Source organism: Numida meleagris, chromosome 1, assembly GCF_002078875.1.
Source record: "Numida meleagris isolate 19003 breed g44 Domestic line chromosome 1, NumMel1.0, whole genome shotgun sequence".
Lineage (NCBI taxonomy): Eukaryota > Metazoa > Chordata > Aves > Galliformes > Numididae > Numida > Numida meleagris.
The window spans coordinates 78,646,382-78,674,344 of record NC_034409.1 but is presented as its reverse complement, the minus strand read 5'-3'; the positions used below and the strand labels follow the sequence as shown (position 1 = coordinate 78,674,344).

Here is a 27,963-nt window from a genome sequence, read left to right as displayed (position 1 = left end):
GCTCCGCGCCGCGCGTAACCGCACCGCTACTGTCGCCGCCGTCGGAAGGCGGCCTCGGCAGACCCGTCGCCGCCGTCGGGCCGGTCCCGGCCCGCTGCCCGCCGCGGCGGCAGGACGGACGGGCGGACGGACGGACAGGCGGACGGACGGACGCAGCTCCTTCGCCCGGCGGCGGGCGATGCTCGCCGGCGGCATCCCGGTACCGCGCTGCCGCCCTGCCACCGCGATCGCCAGGTGAGCGCCCGCCGCGGGCTGCGGGCAGCGCCGGGGAGCGGGGGTGACCTTGCGGTCCCAGGCGCGTCGGGGTCCTCCGACGGGTTGCGTCCCCGCGGCTGCCCGCTTCCCTCGGGCATCTCCGGGAGGAACCGGGGGGATCCTCCATGGGAACGAGCGAGGCACCGGCAGCGGCAGTGGAGAGGCTGCGGAGCGTCTCTGCTGCTTTCCGCCGAGCCTTCAAGCGGGATTTGGGGCCGGGATAGCTTTTGGCCGGTGATGTACAGGGGTATCTGCCGGGGGGTGCACTGATGGGTTCTGCGGAGCACGGAGTTGGAGTGCGTGCTGCTGAGTGAGTTGGAAAGTGCCTTTTTATTCCCATATTCTCCTGTCACTCCAGCCCTGGGAAGAGGAAAGGCAGCGCTCCCCAGCCAGCAGGTTTGGGGAGAAGTAGCTGGTCCCCCTGCACCTCCTCAGGCAGCCTTGCACGGACAGTTCCCATTCACACTCGGGATAAGTGGTGCAGGGCTCAGCAGGTCAGTACGAGCATCCCTAGCACAGCAGCAGCACCCAGCAATTAATACCACGGTGCGATGTGGAACTCTCATAGCCCCACCGGCAAGTGGTGGAGCGCAAATGATGCAGCCTCTGCAGGTGCTTTTGGCATCCTGCGTGCCAAGGAGGCCTCAGTGTGCAGGGCATGTATGCAGGGAATACAGCAGTGTGCGGGCTACTGTGGTCACCTGCCTGAGTTGGGTTTCAAATCTCATCTGGTGCAAAAAATGGAAGGTGAGGTTGGTGCCATCTGTCCCTGTGGGAGAGCGTGGGGCAAAGCTGGAAATGGGGACCACATGAGGAGTCGGGAGGTGGCTGCACAGAGCAGCAGGATGGGATTCCAGCAGCAGGGAGGCTGCCACTGCTCTGCAGTGAGGCCGCTTGCTGGGGCTGCTGGGGATGAGGCTGGGGTGGCAGAGGTTGCCAGGCAGGTGCTGTGTGTGGAAGCCCGCATCACAACTCTCTGCCACCCAGCCTCTTCCCACTGTGCCCTGCAGCACGGTGAGGGGCCAGGACAGTTCTCTCCGGGACCGGCTCCATCATTTCCTGGAAGCCATCAGCTGGAGGGACACGCAGTGTAATAGTAATAATACTTATAATAATTGATAAACGATTCAGGCAACCTTGCAATTCCATGGTGGTCCAAGCAGCTGGCAGGGAGTGCAGCTGAGACGCAGCCACTGCCACAGGGAAGGGCCTCGGCCTGACTTGCAAGATATGTAAGACATGGGATAGAAAGCAAAGCAGCTGGACTGGGGACTCCCACTCCCGTGGAAAGGGCTTTCAGCGTGCTAAGCTCCAGCACCTTTGGGTTTTGTTACAGTGTCATTTACGAAGACTGTTGCCTAGGGAGCTGTACAAAGCTGTAGTGTAGCTAAATGTATGCAAGAGAGAATATACTTCTAGAGCATACTGCCTTAAATTTACATGCTGTTTGTGAACTGGGAGCATCTCTATGACCAGCACTCAGTGTTGTTCTGTGGTATCTTCCCAGCAGAGCATCTGAGGCAGCACTGGACAGCTCGAGGCTGTGCATCCCATGTACCCAGCGCCCTTTCTCCTTGCCTGTGCCATGCTGGAGGTGGACCCTCTGCTTCTAGGCAGCCCAGGATCTGTCCTCAGTGCCTGAGAGCAAAGCTGTGCCAATTAGGAGTGGGTTCGCTCCAGCCTTACCCCAAGCTGCTTTCCTTTCCTCTTTTCCAGCACGGTCCCTGGTGAAGGTCAATGCCCCACACACCCCTGCTGGGGAAGAGCAGAGAGCTGCAAGCCTGTGAGGGAGGGTGGATTTGATAGGCTCCAAAGATTCCCTTTACTGAGCGTGCAGAATTGCCCTGGGAAAGCTCTGCCGTTATTCTGCGGGATGTATGCAGGAAAGACGATACCTGTCCCCTTCCTCCTTGTACTTAACAGTTCCTTGTAATAGAGGAAGCCTAATGAGATGTTAATATAGCAGACTGGAAACCAGGTCCAACGCAGCTGCAGGGCCCTGACAAAGTCTCATATCCCTCTACCCTGTGTGCCTGGCCTCTCTGTCTGGTGATCAGCATTAGGCTCACCCCACAGCTCCCTGTTTGGAGACCTGCAGGTGCTCTGCACATGTGATGGAGAGCACTCCTTGCCCACATGCGGAGCTGCTTGTCAGTATGACCACCTCTTCTATACAGCAGCTGATAGCATCAGAGCCAGGACAGCCCCAGGTCAGATTGGATTGGAGTGGCTGCCTCTCTGAGAAGCAAAGCTCAGCCTGACGGGACTGCGGTTTAAAACCTACTGCTGATGTAACAGAATATGAAATACGGCATGCAGAGGAGACCTCTGGCTAGCATCACCCTCTTCTCACCCCCAAACCATCCCTCCAGGCTGCGATGTGCCTCCAAATTGCACTGCAACCTGTGGTTGGTGACTTCGTAAAGAACTCGCTCCTTTGTCCTTTCACGCTGCTTTAAGCTATGCAGGCTCATAATTAAGAGCACTGAGAAGTCTCTTCCAGTTCCCTCTCAAGTGACATTAGTGCTCCCGGAGGTCTTCCCTTAAAAGCTCACATTTATCTGCTTTGCCTGTTTTCCCATGTGTTCAATCGGCCTCCTTGTTGGCTTCCTCCACCGTGCAGCACGGGCCACTGAAAGCCTTCTCCCCGAGATAAAAGCAGTGCACTCTGCAAATTCCTCGAGTTTATAAAATGTGAGCTAAGTTTACCCAGGAGGGATGGTTTCCCAGGGCTGTGACACAGAGTTGGGATTTGTAACCCCAGCTTTTGCTTGCTGTTTGTCCCTGCTCTGAGTACATATTCCTGCAAGTGCCTTATGCGCACAGAGATATGCCTTAAGATGGGGCCAGTTAGCTCAGGGAGGAAAATGAGGGGTGAAAAACAAAGCAATCAATCAGTTCTGTCAAACAGGGAGAGTGTATCTTTTCTACATTACTTTTTTTACTGGAGGAACTGGATTGCAGTCAGGAAAAAGCAAAAGGTAACACTTTGGTGGTAGAAGTATTTTCCCATGCAGTGCATAGTGACATACAGAACTTGCTGCTACAAGGTGCTGCAGATGCTGTATGTAGGATTCAGGAAGGAGGAGACATTTTGATGGATAATAGATCGTTCATCATTGGGTAGGACAGTCAATCTGAAATAGATCTAAATCTTCAGGCTTCAACCTCTCACAGATGTCTGGCATAGGATTTCTTGTCCCTTCTGAAACAGACAACATTGATCAATGTGAGACAAAGAGTGAGAGGAGATGGACATGCTCGAGCGAAGATCACCAGGGCATTTCCTATTTTCATTTCTGTGCAGAAGCAAAAAATATGTGTTTTCCAGCCTGCATGCTGACACTTAGCACTCGTAGGCTTGGTTTTCATCAGCTGGAGCGGGTTCAGGTTAAGTTCTGATGAGATGTGAGCTGGTCCAGCCGTGCTCACACTGCCGCTTCCCCTGCTGTTGCTTTTAAGAGGCTGCCAGCAGCCTGGCAACTTTGTGCGGTGCTGGTTTATGAATAATGCTGCATTACAAAAGAAAATTGTGTTGTCCTGTTCTTTGGATGTTACCCCTTGGCAACAAAAATGTGGGCATTTATTCCCAATTCAACCTGCCTCTTGCCGAGCAGAGCGCTGGGATTACTTGGATGGGGTTAGCAGTCAAACAATCTCTGCTCTGGTTACACGGCTGTAGAGCAGCAGCGTTGTTTCATTCTGCAAGTTCACGATGGGTTTGCGTGTGGGAGTACGAAGCACATGGGAACCGCGTTTTGCTAGCAAAGCAGGATCGCTCCCAGGCAATCCTGGTGTGGGAGGGCTTGGAGGAAAAGCCAAGGAGCAGGCAGCAGCTCCCAGACTCTGCTTGCCCTGCAGTGATGCTCCCAGTGCAGCACTGCAGCCTGGCTCCGGAAGATGCTGTCTATAAGGGCAGGGGTAGAGAAGTGGTCTGAGCAAGGTGCTCCATGCAGGACAGAACGCCCCTGGTACCTCTCGCTGGGAGTGGCACAACCCATCCTAGCCCATCACAGGCAGAGGTTGCTGGGTCCTCTCCCCCTCAATGCCCTGTAAAGTAGGACAGTTAATATTTGTCTCACGCTGACCCTTCTTCATACTGAAAGCATGCTGTAAACGGTGGTAAGGGGCTATTTCTCCTATGGCTGTCAGATGTAATGTATTGCTCTCTGCTTATGTCCATAGCATGGGCTAGGCAGCAGTGCTGGGCTCCCTGCAGGAGTGACTACTTGCCTCCCTAAAGGCCAAGCTGTGACCACAGCAGCAGGAATGCTGTGCATGAGGGTGAGCCTGTGTGAAGGCTGCCGCTAGAGCTGAGTGAGCCCAAGTGGCAGCAATGGATCCAACCGTCCAGTCCTCCCTGCACTGTGGGGATGCAGGCCCCACTGAGAGGCCTTGCGCGCTCCTTGGGCCTCTCCTGCCACCATTTTGTCCAGCCAAGCAGCCCGTGGAGACCATGAGGGTGACCTTCACTTTCTCCCTCCCTCTGCCTTCCACCTCCCAGCGCCCTTCCCCCAGCCCAAATTCACACAAAGGTGAAAAGGAAGGAGGCGCGGATGGCTTGCCTCTATCTGCCAGCTTCCCTCTCCACCTCCAACATGAATGAGGCCCTTCATGTGCTCCTCGTGAGCAAACACAGATGCTTTTGTTTTATGGGCTGGTGGGACGAGATGGAATTAACAAATCAGAGTGCCAGTGCTGTACTGCCACATTCCTGCAATTTTAAGGCAGGATCATACACACACAAAAAAAGCAAAATTGGCAATCTCCTCAGAGAGGGCTCAGATGCTCTGACCGTGCCTCTTGCTTTCTGTCAGGTATGAAGTTCAATGGCCCAACCACATGCCCAAGAGCACCTCAGCTCTTACACTGTGGACCAAAATGACTCCTTTTATACCCACTTCTCCCTCCTCATAAGGAGTGTGGTGCTGCCTGAGAGTATCAATGAAAGACTGGAGATAAAATGTACCAAATACTCAGTTCAAACAGAGCATTTACCAGTGCTCCTGTGAGCAAAATAACATCTTGCTGCTTACAGCCCCACGCCTTCTTTGCCCTGTGAAGAGTGACTAGAAAAAAAAAAACTTGCCAGGCTTTGCCTGAATTTTTTTTTTTTTTTTTGAGCCAGATAACAAGATTTTAACACCTCTACATGGCTACTGTTAGGTGTTGGGAGGCTAGGAGGACATCTTTGTTCTCCCTGTAATTAGCTAACCTCATTGCGCTTCAGGAAGGAGCACAACACATGCTGTGTGGTCAGTATAAGCTACAGGCCTGAGGGCTGAAAGACTTTTTATTCACTGCAGGGGTTTTCGTTTTGTGTTTGTTTTGTGGTTGTTTTTTGTTGTTGTTTTGCTTTGCCTGGTTTGTAATGAGCTTTGGCACTTGAAAGTCATTTCTCCAGTGTGCTTATACGTTGTTATGCTTATCTTACCTGTGGGGAAACTGAGGCACTGAAGCAGGTGAAATGATTTGCCCAGATTGACATACATGCACATAGCTGAAGCTACTACAAAAAGAACTGAGAAATCTTGTTTCACAGTTGAGTGCTTTATCCTCTGGCCTCGGAGGAGGCCAGCAAAGGCCTTTATCTTGTTTAGATGAGCAGATAGTCATTCCAAGAGGACATGGGGCACGGGTATCTTTCTGCACTAATACATGTCCTAATGAGTCCTGTTGCTAAGCGGCTGCAGTGATAGATCATGCATCTTCTTCACTAAGCATTGAAATAATTTTTTAATCATTAAGGCTAATATAGAATGCTCAGAAACATCCAAATCTCACAGCAGGGTCTCAAATTAGCAAGCAAACAGAAAACAAATTCTGATTATCCCAGAGCACCTCTACAAAGCCCATGAACAGCATCTGCTGAAGTCAAATACGAGCCTGGCCAAGCTGAATCGTGGGGCTGGGCTGGGCAGCATCAAAGGCAAGTTGGCAAATCCTTCTGCTTCAGGGCCCACAGCAAGTTTTCTTCCTCCCCCAGGCACGTGTGCCTGCTCCCCATAGCAGGAGCTCTCTTTACAGCAAAAATCACATTTCTAGTTTTTATGTTAGAATTCCTGGACCATTAAGGAAAACACAACGAATCTCTTATTACTTGATACGCATCAGCAGCCCCGTTACAAGGGAAGGCACAGGGCTTCATTAAGGGTGCTTCATTAAGATCTGCTCATCACCGCTGACCTCTGCAGTGGGAAGACTTCTGTGGACGAATATAGGCTACCCCCAAGAATTCTTTGGGAAAAGGTAATTAAAATTTGCTCCTAAAAGTAGACTTCAAAAAGCCTAGGGGGATGACTCTCTTTTCTCTTGTCCCCCGCTTTGACAACAAATCCCGTACTGCTTACCTGTGAGGACCAGTCTCCCCATTTGCATTCCCAGTCGCAGCGTTACCTTGCTAGACAAAGGTAGCATCCCACCAAAAGACTCTTCTGGGAATGCTGCAGAGGACCCCCATAACCCTCCTGCCAACATCTACTCAGGGGATCCCATTCATCATTAGGTAAGCTGCCATCAGCAAGTTTTGTTCACAGCCCAGTAAGCCAAGCCGCACTGGGATTGTAGCTGTCTAGAAGCCAAACCAAGCCCTGTAGCTGTTAAGCACTGGTGCAGAATAGTCTCTAGATGTGATTTCTGCCCTTTTGTACTCCCCTGTGCACACCACTTAGCAGACAGCTAAAATCTGATACTAGCTATTTCTCTCCTGAGCCCAGCATGGGTCCTGACCTAAGCATCAGATGACAAATACACGTGGCCTAGAAATTAGTTACAGCAGCAGAACCAGGAGGCCAGTTTCTTGGGTTGGCTCAGTCTGGGTAACACCCAGCATCCCTCTGTGTGGAGAAAGTTAGTAAGCTGGAGTGAAGTCTCTTCACTGGAGGAAGAAAGAAAAGACCGTTCACCAGTCACGTAATGTACAGAATCCAGTGAAGGAAGGCTACTGTGAAAAGCAACCAACAGTGCACTCTGGGAGCAAAAGTGCTTAGTCCAGCAAAGACAGTTTGCGCCCATTTTAAGCCGTTCCTGAGCTTCTGGAGATCCAGTTTCTGGTGGTGCAGTATGACAGCTAGCAGCACTGCCCTCCACGGGGAGCCTGCTCACTGACCTGATGCTCAGCAAGCTTTTAAATAACTAGAGGGCACTTCCTCCTCTAACACAAAGAGAGGCAGATTCATCCACAGGATTGGAGAGATTCGAATCCACCTCTGAGACTTACAGCAGCAGCCCATCTCTGTCAGTGAGAGGCTGCTTTATATCTGGCCTGATGTTTCAGGGCAGCCTGATCTGTCTTTGAAGTGAGCTCCAAGAAGGGCTCCAGAAATGCCAAGTTCACCTCTTCCCGCCAGCCAGAAGTGACTGCTCCTCAGATTTTCTGCCCAAGGCCAGCTGGTACCCCATGTGGAAGGGAGCTGGGAAGGAGGGTGTTTCAGCAGCATCCAAGTGCAAAGGCAAGAGCTGAGGAGAGGCCCTTCCTAGCATTTTCTTACTGGTATTTGTGCAAAGATCATGCTCCAAGCTGAAGGGACAGGCAGAGCAAACAACTTACCATCTCAGAGGGTAGTGCCAGCCCCTCACTGCATCCAGGCCTGAAGCACACAAATTCACAAATGATCTCGGAGGTACATATGGCGTAGGCTAACCTCCTTCTCAAGTGAAGATCTGTAGATACCACATGCAACCACCACCTCCAAACCAGGCTGCTTTCATTTGCAATTGAGGAACACAGCACAGAGAGCAAGCCCTATATGCTCTAAGAGAGAGCAGAGTTTGTTTTTCCTTTGCACTGTGAGACTGTAACTCCTCGGTTCCCTAGCAGCCTTCTTTGCCTTCCCAACAGACAAATCTCTTTCATTTCATTGATGCGCAACATGGAAAAACAGAAACCAAAATCTGCACCTTTTTTTTCTGAAAGGATTGCATTTCTGTCAGAAAGGGGTATTTGGCTTTTGCTGTTCCTCAGCTCCATCTGCTCATCAACGTGCATCCACTGCTTAGCTGCTTTTCGACATGCTTTGCACAAAGAAAAACTCCTTTACATCAAGATGTGAGGTGACTTTCTGGCAGCTGGTGCATAATTTAGATATTTTGACTGTTGTCCTGAATGGTCTGCTGGCTTTCTCCCAAGTAGAAAGTATCAGTCGTATATGGATCCCTTGACCTCATATGCCCTGGCACCCAGTTTGGATGTTGCCTGCTTATGGTCCAGTGGCAATAGCCCCTCTGTTGGGACAGTGAAGGACAACAGGACATGTCAGCAGGATGCCAGCCATCACCTTCCTGCCACTTCTTCCCTTCACTCCCTTTCTTCCTTTCATTTCACCCACAAAAGGCAGAGGACAAATACTGGAGCTTTCTCTATTTTTCATCGTGGTTTTTCTTTTAATCAAACCCAAGCTGTACAGATCAACTGTGACATTTAAAGTACAAATCAAGCGATGGACCATAACGTATATCTATTGCAAAAGAAAATACTCTAGGTGCCACTTTATATCTTCATTCTCCATTTGTTTTTAAAAGCATCGGCATGGCACTCGGATGCCACACAGCAAGTGGCAGATCTAATGACTGCTGAAGATTTATTCGGAGGAAAATACCAAAATTAGCATTTTGGGCCATCTCCACTAGTTATGGAGCTGGCGTATTTCACACAGCTCAGAGAGCCGCAACAGCAGAAATGTCCATCAGGGAGACCAAAGCACTGTTCTTCTCATTCCATCTCTAACTTCAGCAATGCCCACATGTTCTGGTGGCAGTGCATGAGTGCTGGTTCGCATCCATTCCACATTATCCCATGGGAAAGGACTTGGGGTTCTGGTGGATGAGAAGCTTGATGTGAGCCAGGAGTAGCCCGGAAGGCCAACCATATCTTGCGTTGCATCAAAAGGAGGGTGGCCAGCAGGGAGAGGGTGGTGATTGTCCCTCTCTACTCTGCTCTCATGAGGCCCCATCTGGAGTACTGTGTCCAGGTCTGGGGCCCCAGCATAAGAAAGATGCAGAGCTGTTGGTGTGGGTTTGGAGGAGGGTCACGAAGGTGATCAGAGGGCTGGAGCACCTCTCCCATGAAGAAAGATTGAGGGAACCAGGCTTGTTTAGCTTGGAGAAGACTCACGGGAGACCTCACTGAAGCCTTCCAGTACTTGAAGAGATCTTACAAATAGGAAGGAGACTGACTTTTTACATAGTCTGATAGTGATGCGACAAGGGGGGGTAGTTTTAAGCTAAAAGAAGGGAGATTTAGATTAGATGTTAGGAAGAAATCCTTTGCTCAGTGGGTGATGAGGCACTGGAACAGATTGTCCAGAGAGGTTGTGGATACCCCATCCCTAGAGGCGTTCAGCGCCAGGCTGGATGGGCAGCCTGTTCTGGTGGTTGGCAGCCCTGACCACGGCAGGGGGTTGGAACTGGATGGGCTTTAAGGTCCCTTCTAACCCAAGCTATTCTGTGACTGATTCTATAATCTACAGGGTGGCCAGCACAGCAGCACGCTGTTTTCATGGTGCTTTCATTGGTTCTGTAATCCAGCCAGCAATCCCAAATAAAAACTGAGGGATTGCTGCAGGTACACTGCACACATCGTCTGTCTGTGGTTGTTTCGAAGCACAAAGGAAAGCTACTGTTTCTTCAAGGGTGCACACATACAAGCATTAAAATGTCAGTATTCCCTCCGGTTTGAGGAAGACAGCAGATATCTCCAGTGCGTTTTAAGTGGCACAAAGGCTGTTCCGCTCATTTGCAGTACAACTTCAGCCAGAGCAGCTTCTCTTCTGGTTTCCTTTACCCTCCCTAGGAGCAGCTGGGAAGTCCGGCGGGAAAGAGCATTTTGACGTTGCCTTTGAAAGCAGGGGGAAAACGAGCTGTCTAAATCAATTGAGAGCATGCATTAGTGATTGTGCATTCCTCTGGAGGTCCGCATTTGATGTCATATTGACACACAGCTAAGATCAAAGCCTGTCTCTGCATCCTGGCTGCTACCAGAGGAACAGTGTTGGCCTTTGGGCCCCCTATCCTTACAAGGAGCTTGTGATTAAGGCGATATTTTTTTTCTCCCCAAACAAGCACCTGTGAAATGTAATTATCTTTCAAATAATGCCTTTTGCCTTTTTCTCTGAAAAAGTAATTCCTTTCCATCTTTGAAAGAGCTCTGGAAGCAAACACCATGGGTTTTTCCTTTCTGCTTTTGTAAGAAACCTGTAAAATGACAGCTCCCACTCCTGCCGAAACAGGCATCAGTTGTTAACGCAGTAGGGAGAGCTCTGGATGAAATGCACAGATGCTGTCAAACAATTCACTACTGGTTTAACTCCCCTAGAATTATTTTGCCTCCTTGGAAAAAGAAAGCTTTTTCTTTTTGGATTTTTTTTTTTCGATGATGTAGATATTGGTATAAATGACGCCAGTACATTTGAAATAGTTTTCTTATGACAGTCATCATTGCCTAAAAAAGACCTCGGTTCTGCCAGTGCTTAGCAGCAGGGGAGAGAAGTCGCAGTGTAAATACGCGAGCTCCTTTCAGGAAAGGATAGCTCCACACAGATAGGTCTTTCTGGAGGGAGCTGGCTTCCCCAGGAGACATCTGGTCTTCCTGCTTCTGTTTGGGCCCGAGCTGCCAATCTTTTCCTGGGTATTTCTGGCACCCCTGGATTACAGTTCTGCTCAGGAACAAGCAGCACAGACACAGGGAAATCAGAACTGGGTTGATTTCCCTCGCTGACATTCGGAGAAGGCAGCCGCGGGATGTATGGGTTGCTTGTGAAGGACATTTGGGTCCAGGCTGATTAAAAATAACCTGTTTTAGACCTCCTTTCTTAGGCTCTTTAAGGCTCCCTGCATAGCTGAGCTTAGCAGACAAGTTCAAGGTCTAGTCTATATCAGAACTGGGTTATCTCCCTTCCTGCTGATAGCCCAGATAGTGCCTGGATACCCTTCATCTACCTGGGGACAACAGGCTGAGCTGTCTCCAATGTCTTGGCTCCCGTGGGACCTCTCCAGCAGATTTAATTAGCTTCCCCAGTGTTTCTTTTTTTCGTTGTTGCTTTCTGCTTTTCTTAACTTTGGAACAAAAGCCGGTATAAAGCATGACCGCTTGGCTTAGAGACAAGCCCTAGGGTAAGGGACAAGGGCAATGCTCTGTGCCCTGAGGAGCCACACTGTGCCCAGCTGTCTGCAGACCTGACGGCTCCAGGGCAGGAGGGAGATGCTTGATTTGGATTCATGCAGGCAGTGGAGAGAAGGGAGGATACACATCGAGTTCCCCTAGTATGAGCCCGGCTTCTGGGCTGAATTAACTGCAGTCCCATATGGCAAAGGGACTGCAGCTGGCAAGGGTTCGACGAAGCTTTGCGCTGCATCTGAGGAAGAAGCGGGGGCTTGGGAAGGGTGGCTGTTTCACCAGGGGTGACTCACTTTCCCTGGGAAGTTGTCCCTGCATGAGCCTGTGTGCTGAGAGATGAGCTCAAGCCTCAAAATCCCACAGCTGCTGGTAGCTCTGGTCATCCTGTCTTGAGGAAGGACCTGGCCGTCCTTCCCTGTGTTGTTTTGTTATCCGCAGTTCTCTGGGGTTTGTCTCTCCTTTGATTTTGTCTCTTCTTTGCTTTTCAGTCACCCAGTTCCAGCGAAGGTTAGGGGAGAAAATGCCACCTCCTGAGAAGAAAGGCAAACCTCCCTTTTCCCCTTGTTTCCACAAGAAGTGCTGCTGGTGCGAGCCTGTAGGTGCTTTCTTTCAGATCTGTCCTTCCTGCCCAGCACCGATGCCGTGCCTGCAGGCCTGTTTCAGGGCCGGAGTCCCACTGCTGAGAAATGTCCTGTGGTGGCTGTGCTTGTGCAGTAATTACCCCTGCTTATCCCAGAGCAATAACCCATTCCACCCACCTCTGTGCTTCCCTGGATCCATCCTCCCACTTTATTGAGCACATCTGTAACAGGGAGGAGGCTGCCCGATGCAGCATCCTCGCTTGTCGCGATTTTAAGCAGTATTGAAGTTTCAGCTGAAGGCTCTGATGGACCCGAGGGACTGCGGGAGAGGGGACAGCAGCTTCCTGTGGATTTCAGCAAAGCACAGACAGAGCCGTTGCTGATCACCACAAATACCGGCACTGCCATGAATTATGCATTCCTTGTTTAAAGAGAGGTCGCTCTCATTAATAATTGAAAGCTCCCCGCTCTGCCTTCAGCATCACATCTCCCACACCGGGAGTTAGGGAACTCATGAAATCTGCATGGACTTCCTCAAGGTGGCTAGGGGCTGATGGGGAGAGGCAGCAAAATGCAGGCAAAACAAACTCAAAACTCTGTTGACAGTTTTGGCGCATGAAATGAGGAGACATCTGTACCCTGCGGGCAGCTCTGCTCTGGTTCTGCCCCTCTCTGCTCCCCACATCCCCATCCTTTTTTGTTCATTCCTCCTGGGGTACAGAGGGAGGGCTGCAAACAGCTGCAGCTAGTTTGCTTTGGGTGCTTGCCTAAAAAAGTCTCTAGGCTGTTTGGCAGGATGTTCCTAGGGACAATTGGAGCTGTGAAGTTTGTCCCTTTTGGAAAATAGCATACAGCCTGTGTCTCACAGTACAGCCAGGCAGTCCTAGGACTGGGGTTGGTCCAGCATTCAGGGGCTGCAAGCCTGGGTCATGCAGACTGGCTGCCCTGAACCAGAGGCTGCAGAAATCATCTTTCTTGGGCAGAAAACTCTTTGAAAGGAGTCAGTCTCACAAAGAATCGGGCAGGCAGGGAGCAGAACTGAAATCTCAGAGTTCCCAACTTCCGTGTGATATTAACACACAGAAGGATTGGTCATGTGTGATGCTTAGAGCCTCGGTCAGATCGTGCTTCTCTTCACACCAGTCTGGGGAATCTGAGCTGGGGCTGGGCTCTTCCGTGTGCTTCTCTCTTTACTCTCTCCCCAGTCCTTTCAGATTAATTCCACCTTCATCATGGGCTTAAATGGAGACTGGATGTTGTTGTGTCCCGGGAATTGAGCAATCTGACAAAACAGCATGAGCCAAGAGTAGCACCAGAAACATTTTGTCCCTATCATGCTCAGCTTTGTGCTCTGTGTGTGTGTGTTTATTTTTATCGGAGAACAAAAGATTGATGGATGAAATTAAGAAGAGAGATGTGTAATTGGAAAACAGCTCAAGAAGGCTACAGGCAGCATATTGAAGGCATCCATCAAACAACCAGCTAACGTTGTTACAGGTGTGTAACACAAACAAGGGCTGCAGGAGACACTAGTTAAAGAAGAAGAGGGAGGAGAAAGGGGAATAGGCGGGACAGGGGAAATAGCAAGGGAGGAGAAGAGCCAGTGAGAGAGTACAATCAATAATATTTGTACTGCAGGCGCATCCAAAGGCTCCTGTTGGCATCAGTGCAGGACTGTGCAAGCACATTAAGAGACAGTCCCTGCCCTCTACAGCTTAGAGCCAGGAATTACGGGCTGATTGCTGGAGATTTGTTTAGGCGATCACAGATTTTTCTTGTGATCTTGATTCTCATTTAATGGGATCTGCTCTGAATGGGTTTAAAGCCAGAAGGAACATAGCTGGTTGTGCCAAGAAAGCACAGGGTAATGCCTGCCAGCCAGGCATGCAATTAATCTGAGCCACTTAGGGGACTTTGTTTTTAATTATAAAATGTAGGTAAAAATATGTGCAGTAAACCTCCAGAAGCCCCACTGGAGCCATCAGCAAGCTACCCAGAGGCATTGGCATTTGGCTGGGTTTTGATACTGTGTTTTCAAGAGGATGGGCTGATGCTTTAATGGACAGTTTGAGGGAAATATTCCACGTGGGACAAATGAACGCAAAAGATCTTTGTGTGGGGATGGAGAGAAGACAAAGGCTAAAAGTATCAGCAGGGCATTCTTGTAGTCCTGGAAACAGGGAAGAAGAAAAACTCTTAAAGACTGAGAAAAGAAAGATGAAAAACATATAAAGGAGCAGAGAAGAGCATAGGCATGATGGATGCAGGGGGGAGCAGGAGGGGAGAGGAGGTAAGATCTTAAAGAGAAAATATCATATCCCAAGGTGGATTTTCTGAAAACGCAGTTAAAGTCAGACTCCCCTGTGAGGTTCACAAGGGAACCTGGTGCTTTGTGTGAGGCTTAACTTCTTCAGCACTGCATGTTGCAGAAAAGCAATTGAGAGGAGGTGCACGCAGAAATAAATAAGAGCTCCGGGGGAATTGCACACACTGGCAGCATCTCTGCTTGTTTGCAGCATTTGGGAAGCATGAACAGGGCTGGATGTGAGGAGGAGGAGAAAGAACTAGAAAGGGAGTCTGCGCTCCTCTGTACTCTCTTGGTAACACAGCTGCCACCGCCACCTCCTCTCCTTCCCTCCAGGAGTGACCTGAGCTGCGCAGAAACTGTGCCTGTGTAATTAAGGCCTTTTATCAAAGGGAAGAAACACTGGCTGCATGGTCTAGTGCAGGGCCATCTGTAATCGTTGGCATCCCAGAGGAAGTGAGGAGCCAGGGTGGACCTACGTGTCTGCTGCCATTCTGAGGTAGTGCAGGGCCCTCCTTCCTTGTTAGGGCCTGAATTTCTTTGGTGGCACTTCTGTACACCCCAGTCTGCTTTCCATAGCTTCAAAATAGATGAAGAGCCACCACAGTGTTCCCTGAGCACACAGTAAGGAGCATTAAGGATTATCACTGGTGGTTGTGTTTCTTCTCACACAGTTCTCTAAGAACAATCCTTCCCCTAGGCTGAGCCTGGATCCAGGGCAAGAAATTTCCTTTGCATTCAATGTGCTGTGTCTCTTAGAAGAGTTTAGTTTTAGATAACTGGCCCTCAGTACACCTTGGAAGCCCACTACAGATCTGGAATTTAAAGCCAACCCTTTTGAACCTCCTTCCCTTGCTTTGTATGAGCGTGATGCCATAGACCTCCTCCCTCAAACTGCACTTGGCCTAGGAGAGCAAGAGGGCCTGGTGGGCTGTGCCATACAGTAGCTCTCCAGTTCCCAGGGTGTGTGGCTGCAGTTTCCCAAAAGGAATCTCTCTTCAGGAAATGAGTGGACGTTTTACACTCCCTTCAGCCTCTTACCGAGCATCACTGTGATAGGGAGGAAGACCACCAAGAGGAGAATTTGGCATCAGAAAGGAATCCTAGAGGAAAATGATTACAGATGTTACCAAGAAGGAGAGAGGAAGAAAATCTAGCAATAGGGTATCTCAATCAAACATCAGGCAACCTGCTTGGAGAGAAAGCAAAAAGTCTTCAGAAGGCAACAAGTGACTTTGCTCTGTGCTGTTCAGTGCTTTCACTGTTTTGCAGCAGTAGAAGTGGATCCCTCTTTCTGAAACACTGCTTTGCTTGCTGATGTGTGGGAGATTTTGTACTGATAGAGAGACTAAAGCAGAAGCTAGAAGCTGGAGGAGAATGTTTCTTTCCTGACTGTGCCAGAGCCATACAGAAGGCACCGTATGCACTAGGCGAGCACATTTGATGCTGGCCTTCCAGAACTCATCTCTGGGATCTCCTGCTCTTATGACCATACACTGGCTCTTGCAAACAGGAGAGCCAGGACGGAGTCCTCATCACCTCCTGACTTTACACAATACTGAGTTATGTCTCTGAACAAATAGCCTGCAGAAGTACTTCAGTCTGTATTTTCCAAACTAATCATTAATGCTGGGTACTTTGTTGAAGGCATGCCTACCTCGGCCAGCCACGGATCTCATTTCCAGGCAGACTGACTGCTCATTAGTCTTATTGACTTAGTGGGAGCAGAAGGTGCTCAGCAACTGTGAACAATCAAGCACAGGGCTACTGTAGCTTGGTCCGTCTATAAATAAGTCACCTCTTGTTACTTATTCCTGATATTTTTGTCCTTAATTTCTCTTTATTTTCCTTTAGCTTCTCTCACCTTATAGGAGGAGCTTTGAAAACAATTGTTAACTGTTTTGATTCCTCACATCTCTTAGTCATGTGCATTACAGAAATACTAAGAAAGAAATTATTCCGAAGTCTGTAATTTAAACTAAATTCTGTAGTGGCCAAATACAGCAAGCCAGGGGTAGAAAGGGATGTGGAATAATTAAACTTGCAGCAAACATCACCAGCACTGTGGAGTGACTGAAGCAAAACTTAGCGTGTGATAATGTGCATCACTGATTGCAGCAATGCATCTGTATAGGGCGGATGAATTAAAACTGCAGGTCTGAAGGAGATGCTGGGCATCCTGACATTTTCTGTTTTTGCCCAATTGCTTATGCAGGAATGCAGGTTTTGCACACAGCTTTTAAAAAGTCTACAAGACAAGCATATTAAATGCTCGCCTCTAAGCTCAGGAATGAACATTCCCCCGGAAAGGGAGCAAGTAACAGTCCTTTCTGATCTCAGATTCTGCAAGGTGAACCCTAAGTCAAGGACAGTGAGTTCATTGTGGGGCAGCAGGAGGTGCTTTACAGCAACATAAACAGATAAAAAACTTCTGTTCAGTAGCACAGAAATTGGCCAGGGCAACTGGATGATGGTTTAGACCTGTAACCTTAATGGGGCTCCTTGTAAACTTAAACTTAGATGAATACTTTGCTGGATCTGGACCCAACATTTATCATGCTTCCCTTCAAGCAAACTGATCGTTGTCTGTTATTTGGCCTGTTAGACTTAACTCTCCTACTGTTGTTTTTTTTTTTTATCACTGATAATTCAGAGTTCTTACTCTTTCCTCTGTTCTGAAAGGTAGAGAGATGCCTGGGCATTGGAAGCTCTCTGCAGCATGCTGAGAAGACGAAACCTTCTTACTACGCTCCTGATTGTCTTGCCATGGGCTCTTCTCCTAACCTTGTGGCACCAGTACCCAACCACCCGCTACCTCAGCCTGCTGAGAAGTAAGTGCAAGAGCTCTGCTGTCAGTGCGCTTGTGGTTGTGACGATTGTTTGTGTGAGCCCTCCATAGGAGACTCGCTCTCGTGGGATGCATTTAATCAGACAAACTTGCCTGCAGTAGGCACCCACATTTTTCTTAAGAGTATGTTACACATGCTCCTTAGGTTGGCTTCAGGGAGAGGAAGCTGAGCACTGAGTTCAGAAAGATAAGTCCTCAGCATCCCCTGGAGAGCAGGCTGCTCAGGAGTGCTCAGTTCTGTAATGTCTTTCTTCTTCCTTCCTTCCTTTTGTCTCAGAAGACACAGATGAGAACGTGACCTCTAAAGCTCTCCTCAATGGTACAACTGCACTGAGAGAAGAAGGCTTCCCGTCATGCATTCGGCAGCAGCAGAGCATAGGGGCGACACCTAAAGTCATCCAGAATTATGTGTACTCCAGGCCTCCGCCGTGGTCGGACACCCTGCCGACCATATTCGTTATCACCCCTACCTACACTCGGCCGGTGCAAAAAGCTGAGCTGACCCGGCTAGCGAACACCTTCCTGCATGTACAGAACCTGCACTGGGTGGTGGTGGAGGACTCACCCCGAAGGACCAACCTAGTGTCCAACCTGCTAGAGAAGGCAGGCCTCAATTTCACCCACCTCAATGTGGAGACTCCCAAGAGCCTGAAGCTAGGGCTGTCCTGGATCCCATCCCACACCCCACGGGGGACGCTGCAGAGAAACCTGGGGCTGCACTGGCTGAGGGACAGCTTCAGCAACACCGCACCACCAGAAGGGGTAGTGTATTTTGCTGATGATGATAACACTTACAGCCTGGAGCTTTTTGAAGAGGTAAGAGCCATAAGATTACATGGGACAGAAAAACAGAATACAAATGCAAAAGCCTCATAAGGACAGGTACTACCTGTAACTAACTACCTGTAACTACCTGTACTAACCTTCGAGACAGAGCTACCATGTGGACTTCAGTCATTAACAGGGAGCTATGGGCTGTGGCAAGCTTCCTGGAGCCCTTCTCTCCTGGCACTCAGTGGGAGCTGGGTATAGGGCAGATATAAGCATACAAGCCCACAATTATGCAGACCCAGTAGCCACCCTCTGAAGGGCTAAAAGAGCAAAGAGCACTTCTGCCATGGTGGAGGCTGCAGATGTGAGTAGCCACTCACACAACATTGTTCCAAGTGCAGACTCCTTTTGCCAGATTTGTTTCCATAGGAATCAGAGTATATATACCCCAGAACACGTACCTCTCCTCAGGGGGAGCTGACTTGATTTAAATAAGCACCAATGATAAACTTCCGGCAAAGCTTAAATCTGTGCACTGGTAGGGGTGTGATGGGTAGGGGGTATTAGAACAGTTTACTGACTTTCTAATTGACTTTTTCTCCTTTCTTGTCCTTCTGAGTTCCAGCCACCATAGCACAGCTGTGCCCCTGGGATCACAGAAGCTTGCCCAGATTTTTGCTGGAAACCTGGCTTTTGTGAGATGCCAAGTCTATCACAAACTTGCAAAAATGATTATTCAGTAAACTCCCTTGTCACCAAATTAAGCCAGGCTGTTATATGCCAGTCAAAATACCATGTTACGCCTCAGAACACATTTCCAGTTTTCAGACTTTTTTAGGTGGCTCATCCTTTTTTATTTATTCCCAAGTACTTTTTATGGCAATTTCAGTAAAATCTTGCTCTTCTAAGAAGTAGCTGTGAATGGAAGAGTGGGTGAGGGAAAGCTGCAGTAAAGGAGGACAAAGATGCATCAGTCAGGGAGGGAGATTACTTGAATGAGGGTGGAGTGAGTGGAGTTATTTACAAAAAAATGATAAAAGTTCAGATGAAATCAGAAAACCACAGGTTTTCCCTCTTACAGAATCATAGAATCATTTGAGTTGGATGGACCTTTAAAGGTCATTTAGTCCAACTCCTTGCAATGAACAAGAGCACCTACAGTTAGATCAGATTGCTCAGAGCCACGTTCAGCCTGACCTTGAATGTCTCCAAGGGACGGGGCATCCACCGTATCTCTGGGCAACCTGTTCTGGTTCTGCTTCACTACTCTTATTGTAAAAAACTTTTTTCTTATATTCAGTGTAAATCTCCCTTATTTTAGTTTGAAACCATTTTCCCTCTTCTGAGAGACCAAACATGGACACTAGAAAACATCGAGTTTGCTGCTCAGAGAAGGAGGTGCCAAAGCAGAGCCTTGCAGCTTTGCAGACTGTAGCTCTTCAAACAGCAGCACAGACAGGAGTGAACAAGAGTTTGTGCTGCCTAGAGCTATGCAATTGCAGAGGAAGTCAACAAGGGAGGACAGGTGCCAAAGAAAACAGAGGATGGCATACTAATGGGCTGGGAAGAGCATCATAGAGTTGCATTCTCACAGCACTGTTTCCTTCTGCCACACAGATGCGCTACACAAGGAGGGTGTCAGTCTGGCCGGTGGCGTTTGTTGGGGGGCTGCGGTACGAATCCCCAAAAGTGAGCCCAGCTGGGAAGGTGGTGGGATGGAAAACCGTCTTTGACCCTAATCGGCCCTTTGCTATTGACATGGCTGGATTTGCTATCAGCATCAAGCTGATCTTGGAGAAGCCTCAAGCCAGTTTCAAGCTGGAGGGAGTTAAGGGAGGCTACCAGGAAACCAGTCTGCTGAAGGATTTAGTGACTATGGATGGGCTGGAGCCCAAAGCAGCCAACTGCACAAAGGTGAGCAGGACAAGAAACCTGGAAAATATATCCCCCTTTCTAGATCCTGGCAGCTTTCGTGGCCTCCTGCCATGCCCTATTCATCTCTCCCTGTGCCTGCTCTGTGCCAGCACACCTCAGCTCCAAACGGTGCCAGGCGGGCATGGCCTGCCAAATGCTTTGCAGATGAGAAGCTCAGTGAGTGCTGAGGAACAACTAGTGCCATGCACTCTAATAAAGAGCCTCTTCCGTGCAATTCATGCCAAGATTTTTTCTCTAAAACTGAGAACTGGGAGAGGGTTGAGTGAGGTTTTGGTCCAAAATGCTCTTTTTTCCCTGTCAGCATTCTGTACACCTGTAAAGCCTCCCCCAGACCCTGTCTTCATTCCTGTTTTCATGCATCAGAGCCCTGAACAATTTTTGGTTCCCTTTAGGTGTTGGTCTGGCACACAAGAACTGAGAGGCCAACTCTGGTTAATGAAGGCAAGCGTGGATTTACAGACCCCAGGGTGGAGGTGTAAGCAGAGAAACAGCTCCCCAGTGTGAGTACCCTTGTCTTTATTGGTTTTGGCAAGGCAAATAGTCTGTACATATTTCCTTATTTTTGTTATTATTTCTTCAAAGACTGCATGTATGGTAGCCCCAGTAACTCCCTTATCATGTCACCCTTTGCACAAGAAGTGGATCCTCATCTTTACTGTCTGTCTGCATTCTATATGCATTTAAGCCTCTATGCAGTCCCCACGGAAGCTTTGCTTGCATACAGGCAGAGAGAAAAACAACAGAAGAATCTCATGGTTTCCCTCAGCAAAAATAGGCCACATTCCTTGCTCCCCAGTTTCTGCCACGTCCAAACTCCCTTTCGTGGGGAAGTTGTTCTGCAGTGTGTGGAAGGAGATCACTGTCCTGCAGATGAGCTTTTCCCCCACCGCCTCACCACCTCTGCAGTGCGCCATCCATCCACATTCAGCTTCTATTCACGTGAACAATCATGGTGTGGATGCTGCAGGAAAGGGTTGGTGAGACACTGAGCCCATCTTAAAACAGGAACCTGTGCAGACTGTCACGATCTGAGGGACTCGTTATCAACGTTACCAGAGCTAGGAATACATCTGCTGCCAAGGAGAAACAGTGATGGCACTAAAATTGCCTACATATTTCACAGAGCAAGGTTATCAGCAGGAGGAGGGATTATGGCATCCTCCATAGGTGAGGGTAGGAATACATAAGAGTTCAGTGATGTGTTCTTCGAAATAGAGAGGGATGAAGGACAGGCTTCAGAGGAGCTGACCTCCTCTGTCAGCTGTCATGCCCCTTGATCTTAATGTCTGCTGTTGGCAGATTCCTACCCCAAATGTCCCCAAAGAATAAAAGTTGCCAACTTAGGAGGACCAAGCTCTTATTACAGAGTAACACTCTGCAGAGTAATTACTTGTACTTGTGTCCAGATAGAGGATGCTGAATGATTTACTCCTACTTTGGAAGATACTCCAGGGCTGCTTTCAGTCCCAACCCCAGTATTTATCTGAGCTGTACCAGGGGAAGCAAAACTGACAGCTTTTATACAGGCAGTCACGAGTGTTTCAACTTCTGCACTGATCTGGTGTGTGCATCACTTGTAGCTGCCTACAGCATTTCCACATTATCCCCTCATCTCCCAAGTGACAGCCATACAAGGGGCAAAGCAATCCCAGCACCTGTGCATTCAGCAGCAGACAGCAGACATGGGAGTCAGCTGCCTAAATGCAGAACCTGGTGCCACCACAGGGACCCTTGACCCCTTCTGTAGGGCACAAACTCTATCATATCTGCCAGTTTTTCTTGAATATCTCAGATATCCTAGCAAATGTAAAATTATGCTAGACCTATGCTTAGGCAGCAGCACCTCTCTTAACCTTGCTTCTGTGCAATCCATTAGCAGTAATGGGTTCACATTTTACAGATTCAGCCATGCCGGGTCTGCAGTAGACTAAAGCTGCAGTTGCTCATAAGGACTCCAGTGAACTCTGTAAAGGATGAGCAGGCTTAACAACACCCAGACAGATGAGGCCTGCCTTGCCTACTTGCTAGAGAAGGGGGTAACTGCTTCATTACGGATGCAGAGAGTGGATATGATGTTTTAATGAATGCAGCATTTATGTATCTCTTTCTTGTCCTCATCCTGTCTCCCTGCCCAGACACTCAGCCATCCTCCATGAAAAATGCCAAGCACCTACTCTAGATGCTCCTGGAAATGGCTCGCTATAGGTCATTTGATGTGGGAAAGGGAACCGACTAGTCTGAGAGATCAAGACACTGCCACTCATTTACCAGCATCCTTTTCCAGAGCCATTCTCTCCTGTGTCCTCAAGCCAGAATCTGTGCCAAGACAGCTCTGTGTATTTTGAAGGAACTTTGCCATTTGCATTAGTGGAGAATATGACCACAACCCTTTCTGCACCATAATCTGCCCTGTGGGGCAGCTGCTTTAACCCAGGTGGGCAGGAAGCATCCACTCCAGGAGACACCTGCAAAGTAAATGTGCTGCCTTGAGAAGCTTAGTGGATGCAGCTGAGAGCAGGCAAGCAAAATCATCAGCTTCCACACCCACACCCCTTGTAAAGTTTTAAATTGACACCTCTGCTGACAGTTATACTGAATTTTGGAGGTTCTTACTATCCAGGCTGCTGAGCTTCAGAAGCCTGACAGACACAATCTAGATGAGCAAGTGCTGAGAAAAGAAAAGAGGTATAATTCATCCACTGAGAATGTTCTGTTGTTAGATGCAATGGGGAGAATGCTTCTGTCTTTTTCTCCTGGGAGCTTGTCCTTGTTGAGGACCAGATCAGGCCAGGTAACTCCTAGACGCTGCAGAAACCCCTTTCCTCTTTAGTGCCAGTGGACGTGAGCCAGGCTTTGGTGCTTGTGGGTTTTGGTGCTCTATTAATCACCAGTTAGACCACTTACATTGTTTCTTGGCACACGTACCTGCTCTCTGGGTTGCCACAGATGCATTGTGAAGGGATCTGATGATTATGTAAACTGCAAAGATCAGGCTTCAGCAGGTACTGCATAAATAGTAGTTATTTTGTCCCAGCTGGAGCCTGCTTTCTTCTTTGCCTGCATTCCCACTGCCCTTGGCTGTGTCTAGCTGAACCATGGCAGTGTTTGTGAGTCATGGGGAGAATACTCCATCAGTGCAGATCTCTGGAGAGGGGAAAATAAGGCATGGGGCACAGTTTGCCTTTTCATGAGACAACAAAATGAAAAAGGAGTGCTCAATGTTCTTTAAAAAAGAATTTTTTTTTCCTTGCACTAGAGTTCTGATTTTTCCGCCCCAAGAACCATTAGGGCTGATCTGAGATGTGTTGGGATTGAAGATCTTGGGTGAGATCCAAACCTCACCCAGTATACCTCTTTGCAAACTGTTTTTAAACCAGAACCCCTAGAAAAACAGACTCTGGCTTCTGTGAGCAGGAGATGGGAATTAATTTTGTTCCGTATCTTTTCTTTGCTAAAGCCCTGAAAACTATCACTCAAGCCTGGTGCTATAAAACTTACTTATTCTTTTTGCTAACGTGTATTTACAGCTATCGGAGAGAGAAGAGCTCACTTAGGACTCCTGCTGCCTTGAGATATTTGGAAACAGGGAAAGAAACTCACCTCCATTTCAGAGCTTCCAGACAGATTGAACAGGGTTCTTCAAATCTTACCTTCTTTCTTTAGAAACAAACCAACAAAAACAAAACAAAACAAAAAACCAGAGAGGCTGAGATAATGATTTTAGTGGGAAAAAAAATCCTTCGAAACCTTTTGCTCATTCATAAATAAAACATCCCTGCTAGGACTCTGCAGTGCAGATAGAACAAACAGCACTTTGGCCGTATCCCCAGCCTGCAGCTGTAAGGTTAAGAAGCCTGGTTAATGATGCTGCCTAGTGTATACCTGTCAACGGTTTACGGGCGTTCGGCCCGATTCCGTGACAAAGGGGACGGGGGACCCAAGGGCCCACGTCCCGGGAAAAGGGGAAAGGGGAAAAGGGTAGGGAGATGGCCCTGAGAGCAAAGAACAGCGGCAACAATCTGAGGAGAAACAAACTAATTTACTAAATAAAATATTGGAATGCAAAACAACACACTATAATACAATATAATTACAATTTAAGCTGATAAATCCAATACAGAGAGAGAGAATGTCCCCAAAATCAAGGTAGGCCTTACTCTACTACCGACGATAAGACGGCTGGAGAGCGAGGTGCTGCCAAGACGAGAGACGGGCGGAAAAAGGGACGAGGTCTCGTGATCTGCAAGTTTTTATACTATGAGCTTTTATCTTTTCCCTCCGGCTGGAAAATGGTAACAGAGGAGCAAAGTGCCGTGGGGAATGTAGTAGTCCTTCTCTTCTGAGAACCAGGTACATTCAATACATGATGTTATGATGTGGAGTACCAATAACCGAAAATCAGAAAACCATGACAATACCTGAGCCAGGGGATGGTGCTTCTTGAAATGCCTGTCCTGCCCTGATCTACTGGACGGTGTGACATAGAGATTTCTATCTCTTTCTTACCTCACCTTGTGTTTGTTTTGACAGAGGCAGCGGGCAGTGATTGGTCTGAAGCTTGTCAGCAGCCGCAGCAACTGTGCACGCTGCCTGTTCCACCACTGGAGGATGCTAAATGCCCCCAAATGTAGCCACGTCGATCAGTTCCCGCTGCCCAAAAGGTGGCAATGAGCAGGGACAGAGCTGATGCGGTCCCTGTGATCCTACAGCTCTCCACTTTGATTCTGTGCACTGGCTCCCATTCCCTGGCTGAGAGGTGTGCCTCCCTCCCCTTATGGGCACTGTGCTTTTCACCATTCATTAAACAGGAAACGTCTTAGATGCGGTCTCCATTCCCTGCTGTGCCAGCACAGAGGCTGAAAACCACAATGTGTGCGGGTGCCTCTGAAGATCCCTCTTGGCATACTGTGAAACCTGAGCTTCGGGACAGCAGTTATGAGCCGTTGTGGTTCAAGGACGGGAGTTGTTGCAAAAGCACAGATGTGGATCTGTCAGTCTGAGGTATGCTCCCAGTGAGAACAGCTTAAAAGCAAAGCTAGCCTGAGAGAGGCGCTCTCTTGGATACACATGTGGATCAGCTTTCGGTACTGGGGAGGGAGCTGTGCTGGAGGCCCTCATTTTGGGTTTAGGAGTTCAGAAGTGCCTCAGCTGAGAACTTGAACTGCCCTAACTGCAGGTTGTATTGGAAAATGCTGTCCCAGTTCCCAGACCCGGTGCCCTCTGGATGAAATTCCTCTCCCACTCAGGGTGACCTGGCAGGTACTGTACCTCAAAGGCCATGCCTCCTTGTCCCGTTGCAGAGAGCAGAAAGCAGGGACAGAGGTGGGTGGACCTGAAAATTTTGTTCCTGCTGCAGCACCCTCAGGCACTTTAGTAGCCTCAATTCACGTGTACAGAGTTGTTTCCTAAACCTCTAGGGAGGAAGACACCTTTCTGCAATGGAGGTGGGTGAGAAATGCTTAGGAAAGAGGAACGCTGAGCTTGCACTCGTCTCCTGTGTGAACATCAAGAAATGCGGAGAAGGATCATCATCAGAAAACATATCTTCAGCACACAGATGTCAACATTTGCTACTTCACTTGTCAAGCTTCCAGCTGAACTGTGATAGCATGTTTGGCCCTGGGAAAGGGGGGAAAAAGACAGTGTCATCTAGAACAGTTTTCCTTTCCCTTGATAAAACAGGAGGACAGCCTGGGTAAAGGCAGCCTAAAGAGGAGCAGGTGGCAAATGAGGACCGAAGGAAGGATGCACTGGGTTGAAAGCACAAGCGTTTGTACCATGTGTGCATGGGGAGAAATGTGTCTCTGACTTTTGCAGGAAGATCTCTTGACAGACCCGGAAACCTCTCTGAGCACACCTTGCCAACCATCTTCACTCAGGCCATGAGGAACAAGGCTTCAAGCATTCAAAATGCATTGAGGATTTGATAGCCAGAGAAAAATCATGAGCAATCAAACCACCCCCTGCCCAAGAAACTCTGGGCTGGCAGGAGACGTTTATTTGTTCATTTATTTATACTGCAATCCTTTTTGCCTGTTCTTTGTTTCGCTTTGTTTTTTAACTTAGGTCATCTGACATACTCATGAGGAAAGAACAATTCCCCTCTAACTCCAGATGCTCACAGAAGAACAGCAGAGCTTGGCATTCGTTTCTGAATGTCTTTATGCTTCTTGTGGTCTGGGGTTTCTTTACAATGGCATCCTAAGCTGGCAAAATAATCAGAAACACAGCAAGGAGGGAAGTACAGCAAAGGGAACTGTTAGTCCTTTATGCGAGAAATGTGGGTGGCACTAAGTTTCTAGCTCCTGAGCGATCACGGTTAGGTAAAAACGTGTACGAAGGAGTGCCTCACTCAAGTAGATAGTCCCCATGGGTTCTTGTGAGGCGTCCATGAAGGGGGGCTCTTGGAAGTGTATCTGATTGTTGATCTGTGTTCCCTTAGTGAGGAACGAGCATGCAGACATCCAGCTATGGGAGTGAGATTAGAGTGCAGAAAGGGGCAAAGGGAGTGAGATGCATCCCACTAGGGAGAAAGGCATGAGAAAATAAGGAGTAGGCAGGGAGCAGAGAGAAGGTGGCTGTGCTGAGTGTGGCACGGCCACCCTGCAAGCTGTCTCAGCACTGAAGTAGTACTGAATGGGCCATAAAAACTGTGCCTTCTTGTGACCCTAAGAAGGTCTTTGTGTAAAGAGTGTCTGCAGGCGTCTGGCATATATGAACTGGGCAGCATGGAGGAAGCCTGACTCCTGCCAAGCGCTTTGCATTCTCCATTTGTCAGAGCTTTATGCCCTGGCCTCTCTGCATGAGGTAATGGGCCTTGCACTCCAGTGGGGGTTGCTGACCCATCCCGGCCATCGGGTAGGAAGATTGGCTCAAAGATCCCACTCACCATTAATAGAAGATTGTCCCCTTCTTTGTGGTTTTAGTCTGTGAGCAAAGAGCAAGGGAATAAAGGAGTCTATTTATAATCTTCCATTTTCCCCTCCCAGATGGGTAGGGTTTCTGCCCGTATGAAAAGGAGGGGATATGGTAATTAATTCCCTGGCCTTCATTATCAAGTGTGTCCTCCTTGGGATTTTGACGCTGCCAGTGGATGTTTGTAGCAAGGGTTCGCTCCCATTGCAAAGGACACCCCCACGTGCATATGTGCTTTTAGAGATGATGTTTCACTTCATCCCTTTAAGAAAGTAAAATCATTGTTCCTATTTTTCCCCCTGGGGCCCCAGATTGCAGTGACAGGAGCACACTGTTACTCAGTGCTGCTCTGAGCAGCTCACAAGACCTGCTCTGTCACACCAGTCTTGCATCAGCCTGACCCTATGGAGGAGGGATTCTGTGAATCAGGAAATTCTGCCAGATGCTAAATTGTATGGGTCTGAGACCTTGTATGGACTGTGTCACTGTACACAGCTGTCGCTCCAGGCTAACAGATGTTCTGAACACTCTAGTACAAATACTCTTTTTGCAAATACCCTGTAGAGCAGACTAAGGACAGCAAGGACTGCTGCCAGGCAGGGTGCAGCAGCAAAGGGTAGGTGAGGACAGACAGCACAAGTTCAGAGGGCTGTTTGCTAGCAGAGCTCAGCAGGAGCTACAAGCTTCAAGAAAAGCGAACAAGGGGTGCAATAAAGGAGGGACGCTGCACATCAAGCCTGAAGTGTTTAAAGAGCAGGCATCCCAGGGCCTGGTTTTTACTAGCATATTAGTATCTGATATTCATGTTCTCTAAAATCCATCCAATTCACCAACCAATGAATATTACTAACATTTCCTGTTGCAGAAAATAGTATTGACAGAGGAAGGAGAATGTCAAGGAAGTAATTTTTAATGGTTATTTATTTATATTGAATGGTACTAGAGCGTTATTAAATATGATGTGAATAGTACAATATTGCGCCATTTTCTGTCTTACAGTGTAAGGGCTTGCTTCTTTTCCAGGAAAATACAGTGCACTCTATAGTCTTCATCTGACCCAGATGCTGCAAGAGAAATTCAAGCAAAACCATTTCATGTCCCTGAGACTGATGACTGCATTATGGAGGTGAAGGTGGTCCTGTGCACTGCAGCCCATTGCATCTCTTGGGGTGGTAGAGACATGCAGGAGCAGCACCAGTGGGGTGAAGAAGGGCAAGCTATGGCACTACAAGGCTTAACA

General features: G+C 48.6%; 1 protein-coding gene and 1 long non-coding RNA gene across 5 annotated transcripts; one reads left to right on the top strand and one right to left on the bottom strand.

The window, feature by feature from the left end:
• LOC110399421 (galactosylgalactosylxylosylprotein 3-beta-glucuronosyltransferase 1-like) lies at window positions 71-27,694 on the top strand. 3 transcript variants are annotated; one of them, XM_021398095.1, is made up of 6 exons: window positions 71-234; window positions 16,937-17,085; window positions 17,383-17,918; window positions 19,491-19,787; window positions 20,201-20,308; window positions 24,339-27,694. In XM_021398095.1, exons 2-5 carry the CDS (start codon window positions 16,974-16,976, stop codon window positions 20,285-20,287), a joined length of 1,032 nt encoding a protein of 343 aa, XP_021253770.1. In that variant the 5' UTR covers window positions 71-234; window positions 16,937-16,973; the 3' UTR covers window positions 20,288-20,308; window positions 24,339-27,694. The 3 variants fall into 3 exon arrangements, with proteins under 3 accessions (XP_021253770.1, XP_021253760.1, XP_021253754.1); XM_021398085.1 differs by having other exon boundaries at window positions 75-234; window positions 16,941-17,085; window positions 17,380-17,918; XM_021398079.1 differs by having other exon boundaries at window positions 76-234; window positions 17,380-17,918.
• On the bottom strand, window positions 3,177-8,140 carry LOC110399436. Of its 2 annotated transcripts, none has more exons than XR_002439201.1 (2): window positions 7,805-8,140; window positions 3,177-3,460 (listed from the first exon to the last, which is right to left on the bottom strand). It is a non-coding gene; the product is annotated as an uncharacterized LOC110399436 (long non-coding RNA). The 2 variants fall into 2 exon arrangements; XR_002439202.1 differs by lacking the exon at window positions 7,805-8,140 and adding an exon at window positions 6,606-7,707.

Excerpts from the sequence above, each read along its gene's own strand:
- LOC110399421 (XM_021398085.1), top strand. The coding sequence starts at position 16,974 with ATGCTGAGAAGACGAAACCTTCTTACTACGCTCCTGATTGTCTTGCCA. Across the intron at positions 17,086-17,379 it reads CTACCTCAGCCTGCTGAGAA|AAGACACAGATGAGAACGTG; the intron begins GTAAGTGCAAGA and ends CTTTTGTCTCAG. Across the intron at positions 17,919-19,490 it reads GCCTGGAGCTTTTTGAAGAG|ATGCGCTACACAAGGAGGGT; the intron begins GTAAGAGCCATA and ends TCTGCCACACAG.